Below are 6,174 nucleotides of genomic sequence, written 5' to 3'. Positions count from 1 at the left end.
CGCCGAGAGGCAAGGCAGAGCCGGGTAGTCCAGGGGCGCCGAGCACCGACGTAGACGCCTAAAAGCTCAGCATAAACGGCAGCGCGGGTACAGCCACAAGCTGCCAACGCAGCATGGGCGAACTCAGTCGCTGGCAATGCATGACGCTACGGGTAGTCCAACAGGGCCGAGCTGCCGGGGTGACACTCGTGACAGTGACTTCAGTCACGACAACATGGCTATGAAGTACACGGCCTCCCTACCGCTAGATCGGCAATAAATCTGGTACTAATGTGTTAAATGCACCCGGCATCCGACCGCCTTTAGCTCTTACGTAGAAACGAAGAAGCGAGTCTCCCGAGGCTAGCAACAGGGGACGTTGCCTGCAACGGCCGGGGAGGAATTATGGAAGCCCAGGCGCGCACAACGATCGCGCATCCTCTTGACGTGTGCTCCCTGACAAGTCTGTGGCCGCTCCCGGTCGGAGGGAGATGCCTAGGGGGAACGTGCCTTCCGGGGGTGGTATTGCTTTTTTGGGGAAGGGGATAATAGTTGGGCAGAAAGGAGAAGTGTGATTTCTCCAAAAAAGGAACCAATAACTAAGCTACTCTGCCCCCACGAGGCCGGCACAGTGCGAACTCACGGGTGCAGGGATTGGTGGAGCGCCCTCGTGTACGATAACAGCTTGCTTTTTTCTTTTCATTGCATGTGTGTGTGCGTCTTTTCTTTCCGTCTTTTCGCGTGCCCGAGGTGAAAGAGTAGAAGAACGACGGCAAGACAGTTAACAAGTTATGGTGAAGAAGGTTTGCGTAGGCCCTTTCGAAATTTTCTCGCACTGCAGTGAGAGAAAGAAACGCAAAAGAACCCTTCCGGCTGTCCGCGCGACAGAGAAGGTGGTGTGCGGCTACCCCTGCTGTAGTTGTGAGATCAGTCAGCATACAAACCGAGGAAAGTTTTTCTTCTCTTGCTATTGAAGTCGACTTTCTTCATGAGACAACATCACCCTTACTTTGACGAGAAGGACGATTTCAAGTTTCTTGGGTTTCTTTCTGTTTTCTTGTCATTCCCCTGTATGTGTACGGCGGCGAGGAGGATCTTTCTTTCGTACTTCTCTCTCATCTATCTCACAGATCGAGACCTTTGCTGCCGTGTCTGGATTATCTTTCTTTCTCTGTTTCTTTTCTTTCCCACCCACGGTCTACCGTGATAAGGTAGCCTTTTGTATTAATGTATCCGTCTAGATTTTGACCTTTCAGCACTTCCTTGTAATGTGGCAGGGTGCTCGAGATGTCTTCTGTCTCTGTATAGGAGATCAAAGCCACGAGAAGACACGTCGCAATTTTTCCTTCTTCTTCTTGTTAGCTTCGTGTTTCTCCACCTCTTTAGGCGGAAGTCCCTTTGTAAGGTTTCTACCAGCATCTCTATTCCTTATAAATCCTTTCTTTTCTCTTCTCAGAAGACGACGCGAAATTTACTCCTCTTTTTGTCCTGCAACCTTACATTCTCGCTATGGTACAAGAGAAATCTCTTCTTATCTATCTTCACAGCTTATGAACTTCTCTCTCTGATCTAGCAACTCTTTCTTCCTCTTCCGCTTCTTCTTTCTCCCAGATACACTGCGTGTCTTCTTTTGTCTGTGGAAAGCTTCTACTTCTATCTATCTTGTTCCTCCTTTGTTTCTCATCCTTCTTCTCCTTTTCGTCGTTCTCTCAGATCAAACATTTTACGACGTGAACGGCATAGCAGGGCATAGGAAGGGGTGTGGCACTCCAGTAGAGAGATGCACTTCTGAATATCTTCTCTCTATCTATCACGGACAAGAAGACGCCTAAGGTCATGTGTAGATAGTAATCATCATGATAGTCAACATAATGAAAGGATGTTTCATTCCGAAAGTTCTTTTTCTTCTTCTTTCTCTCTCTCTCCTCTTTCTCTTACCGTCCATCCTCTCTCCCTGGGGCGACCATTTCTCTTCATCTTCTCTTCCACTTCCTTTCTGTGAAGCCAATTCCGCTTCTGATTCCGCGACTTCTCCTGAAGCGCATCCCTCTTCTTCTTCTTTTGTTCCACCATCTTTATCGGAACCTGATACAGTTGTCCCTATTCCTCTGAAGCGCTTAGCCTTTGGGTCTTGCTTTATGACCTATCATCAAAGACGACGTCCTTTGTGGCAGAAAGCTGCGGTGTATGTACAGGGGAAACAACCTGCCGCAATAGAAGAGGAGTGGGCAAAGAAGTATGAGAGAATTGAGAATGAAGTTTGGCAGCGCATCTCGGATGAAAACCCCACGGCATGGATATGGCTTGGAGACGCAGGCTATTCACGTAGGGGATTCGTCTCTCTTCTTTCTTTCTTTCTTTCTTCCTACCTCTCTCTTTGTCTCTATCTATGTTTCACTTCCTATGGACCTTGTCTATTTTCAGCTCTACCAACTTACGCGATTGTTAGTGTACATACACCTCTTGATGCCCGTACGTGTCATCACAGTAGAACTCATAGTGTCTCCTGTCTCCTTGTTTTTCTTCTCTCTCATTCTTTTTCCTCGCCTCTCATTCATTCCTTGTTCTATTTGGCCTTTCTCTTCTGCTCTTTTCACCCTTCTTCCTCCATCTTTCATGCTCTCTCCGAGATTCTTCTTCTTCTAGCTGCGACACGTCGTCTTCAGAGGAAAAACGTTTCCCTCTTTGTGTGTATCGTCTTCTCTCTCTCCCTTTCTCTTGACTCCCATCTTTTCTTCTTCTTTTCTCTCTTCTTTCTCCTATCTTCCTTTCTGCTTTCTTCTACGTGCTTTTCTTGTATCTTCGTCTTCTCTGTCTTCTTTTCTTCTTTCTTCCTCTCTTTCTCTTTCTTGCTTCCTTCCTTTCCTTCCATCATCTTCTTGTTTCCTGTCTTCTTCTATCCTTTCTTCTTTCTTCTCTCTTTCCTTTTATTATCGTTTATTTTGTTTAGGAGATCATACAGTTCAGGCTCAGAGAGAGGCCTTAGAGCAAGTGAAGGACGTACCCGCCTATCGCTCCTTTCGCCAGAAGGTCCAATTTCTCGACGGAACCTGGGATGACCATGACTACGGTAAACGCACACACAAGCAATCAAGTTGAAGCAAAAAGAAAAATAGATAGATAGGTAGATCAAAGATAGATCAAAGATAGATTAAAGATAGATTAAAGATAGATAGAGATAAGAAAGGAAAAGGAGAAGCTGCACTTGGATACCTTCTCTCTCTTTTCCTATACGATCCCAGTAAACGGTCAATAGGTTTGTTTTGTTTTCTTTGCTTTGGTGTCTATACACTTGACAGTCTTCACGTTACTCTATCCTCACCCGTCACTCCTCTAATTTATCTATCGCTCACTCTAGATATTCCTACAGATATAATCACCCTTATCTATGTAGATCCATGTCTGTATCTCCATCTGTCCTATAGGTAGGTACATGCATGGTAGCGCCTGTGAATATCGCTATATATACATAATGTGTATATATCTATATGTACGCGTATAGGGCGCGGCACTTGTATCTGACTCGAGAATACGTGGAGGGAGAGAGAGACAGACTGATAGATATAGATAAATATATATGTACAGTGGTGTAGGTGTATATATGTATCGATGTATGTGTGACGAAGTCTTCCCCTCTAGTACGAAAGGACCAAGGAAACTGGACCTATGAGATTTCAGCTATTCTACGAGAAGTCTTTTGCTGAGGGGTGTGTGTAGTATTGGTATGGCGGCTCTATATGAATAGATGGATGATGACGAGTACATACTGTTTAACAATGGACTTCTGTGCCGAGGTGTATGTGCAGACACCTATGTATAGCAGTGTGAAGTTCTTCTTTCTTTCTTGCTTTCTTGGCGTGCATTTCTTTTAAAAATAAACTCTTCAGGTATGAATGATGGAGGTAAATATCAAGCGAATCGTGAAGAGCTTCAAGAAGCCTATCTACGATTTCTAGACATCCCTGAGGATTCACCAAGACGTACAGAAAGACACGGTGTCTACTCTTCACATGTCTTTGGAATTCCTGAAGAAGAGGCAGAAGAGCAAGGTGAAAGAAAAAGAGATGGCGAGAACGAAAAGGAGAAGAAGAAGATGAAGTTTAAGAAAGGAACTGAAGTGAAGGTGATTCTCCTAGATACACGGCGAGAGAGAGACGATCATCTTATCCCTAGCGCTGGTATAGCAAAACAACCCAAATCAACTCTTCTCTCTTTCTCCAAACTTTTATTCTTTCTTTCTCTGTAGAAATGTCTCTCTCTCTTTACTGTCTTTTCTAACTCTTTTCCTCTCTGTCTTCTCAAACGAGTCCATTAGTCGTAATGTAGTTGGCATCATTCAGAAAGACTCGCCAACACGTCTCCTCATGCCGTCTCTTCACCTCCCCCTCGTGTCTCTGGTGTCTCGCTCCTTCGTCTTTCTTCTCTTTTCCTTCGTTTTCTTCATCTTCTGATATCTCTCCAGTGTAGCTACAGGCCCCTTAACCTGCGTGTTGTCCGTGGCGACTTGATTCCCGATCATCTACACGTCAGCCTAAATGGGAGAAACAAGGGAATTCGCATCGTATAAGGATGATATCTCAAGTCGCTGCAAGTAGCTACACAACGTGACGCCATCCGGCTAGGAAGGGGAGTTCTATGGAAGATGTTACATAAGCAATAAACTCTCTCAAGACATTCGTAACTTAGATCAATTAGTACATCTTACGGTCTTTCTTTCTCTTCTTTGCTCGACTTTCTTCTGTCTTTCTGTGAATGAGGAGAATGAGCCAAGAGAAAAGTATCTTTTGTAAGAGTACCTGTTTGAAGTAGAAGATGATATGGAGTTGGAGCCGCCCGAGTATAAGTAGCAGTCGTCTTATATACGAGGAATCAACGCCAGTGAATAGATGAATAGGGAGCTCAGAGACAGATAGATAAAGAGAGTGGAGAATGCTGGTCTTCTTCGCCTGTTTTTCTTCATCTTCACCTTCTTCGTCTATCTCAAGTTTCTTTTTTTTTTCTTTTTCTTGTCGATTCTGCTACAACGATAAGGTCGCATTCTTTTCATCGACTTCTCTTCTCTAGACTTCACGAAAGACTGCAGGGGAGAGAGGTCTAGGCGTTGAAGTAGCAGGACGTATACTAGCAGTAGGAATAGGTCTTGTTTGTCTTCTTTCCGTTGTCTTCGATCAGGTTGAAACATGCATGTATGTATGGAGATGGGTTTCCTGTATTGACTCTCTTTACAGAAAGCTCGCTACGTTCTCTCACTATGTAATTAGCATCGGTTGTCCTCTCATGATCTTTTCCTTCCTGTGGATCTTCTTCTCTGTCTCCTCTTCTTTTTTCTTCATGAAAAGAGACGAGAAGAGAACAGAGATAGACAGACATACTTGAATCAACCTAGATACAACACAGCAGACAAATTGGAGGAGAGAGAGAAAGAGAAATGGTAATCTTCTCTCCATCTTTCTTTCTTCTCTTCTTCTTTCACACTTTTTCTCTTTCTTTCTTTTTCTTTTTTGTGTGTCTTTCTTTCCTTTTTTATGGATCTTTCGCTTGATCAGGGACGCTTGCCAACATAAGCTTCTTTGCGTATATAGCTGTCACCACACGCATGCTCTGTCATCTCTTCAGGTAAAGATCTTTCTTATCTCTCCCCTCTCTCTCTCAACTCGCACTACCACTGATACTACTACGCAGCAGCAGTAGTTGTCGCCGTCTTCTTCTTGATCTTTTTATCCGAGCAAGCCTGTTTGCACTCTATAGTCTTCGGTTACCTTCAGCTATCTCTACTCCTGCTACTGATATGAGTATCTATCATGTCTCTCTCATGTCGCGTCATGATCTTTCTCTTTTTCCGGCCTTACTGTATCTACTGCCACTACACTACTACTTCCAGAGTGTAAAGAAGACAAGAGGAAAGAAAAGTCAAAGACGTCTTGAGTTACGAAGAAGAAGAGGCTGCTGTACATGCAAGAAGATCTTCCGGTTTTGATGGATGCTCTCTTTTCATTTTTCTTTCTTTCTTTCTCTTTTCGTGTGGTTGTGTTAGATGGGGGTCGTCTTATAATGGAGATCTACTAGGAGAAGAGCAATGGAAATGGCTTGAAGCTCAGCTCACTAACTCCACTGCGGCTGTACATGTCATCGGCTCATCTATACAGGTCGGTCTAAAATGCACACACACACTCATAGATAGATTTAAGGATAGAT

General features: G+C 44.2%; 1 protein-coding gene across 1 annotated transcript in view; it reads left to right on the top strand.

Annotated features, from left to right (window-relative positions):
* The first annotated feature begins 69 nt into the window (after window positions 1-69).
* CSUI_002369 (phosphodiesterase alkaline phosphatase d family protein) overlaps window positions 70-6,174 on the top strand; it is a 10,468-nt gene continuing 4,363 nt past the window's right edge. The window contains exons 1-5 of the mRNA XM_068062571.1: window positions 70-2,304; window positions 2,930-3,049; window positions 3,867-4,157; window positions 5,526-5,595; window positions 6,014-6,125. Coding sequence (XP_067925460.1) covers window positions 1,836-2,304; window positions 2,930-3,049; window positions 3,867-4,157; window positions 5,526-5,595; window positions 6,014-6,125 — 1,062 coding nt within the window. The 5' untranslated portion in view covers window positions 70-1,835. The remainder of the gene's footprint in view (window positions 2,305-2,929; window positions 3,050-3,866; window positions 4,158-5,525; window positions 5,596-6,013; window positions 6,126-6,174) is intronic.

This window comes from Cystoisospora suis (assembly GCF_002600585.1).
Source record: "Cystoisospora suis strain Wien I chromosome Unknown contig_1010, whole genome shotgun sequence".
Lineage (NCBI taxonomy): Eukaryota > Apicomplexa > Conoidasida > Eucoccidiorida > Sarcocystidae > Cystoisospora > Cystoisospora suis.
This window is presented reverse-complemented; position numbering and strand designations above follow the sequence as displayed.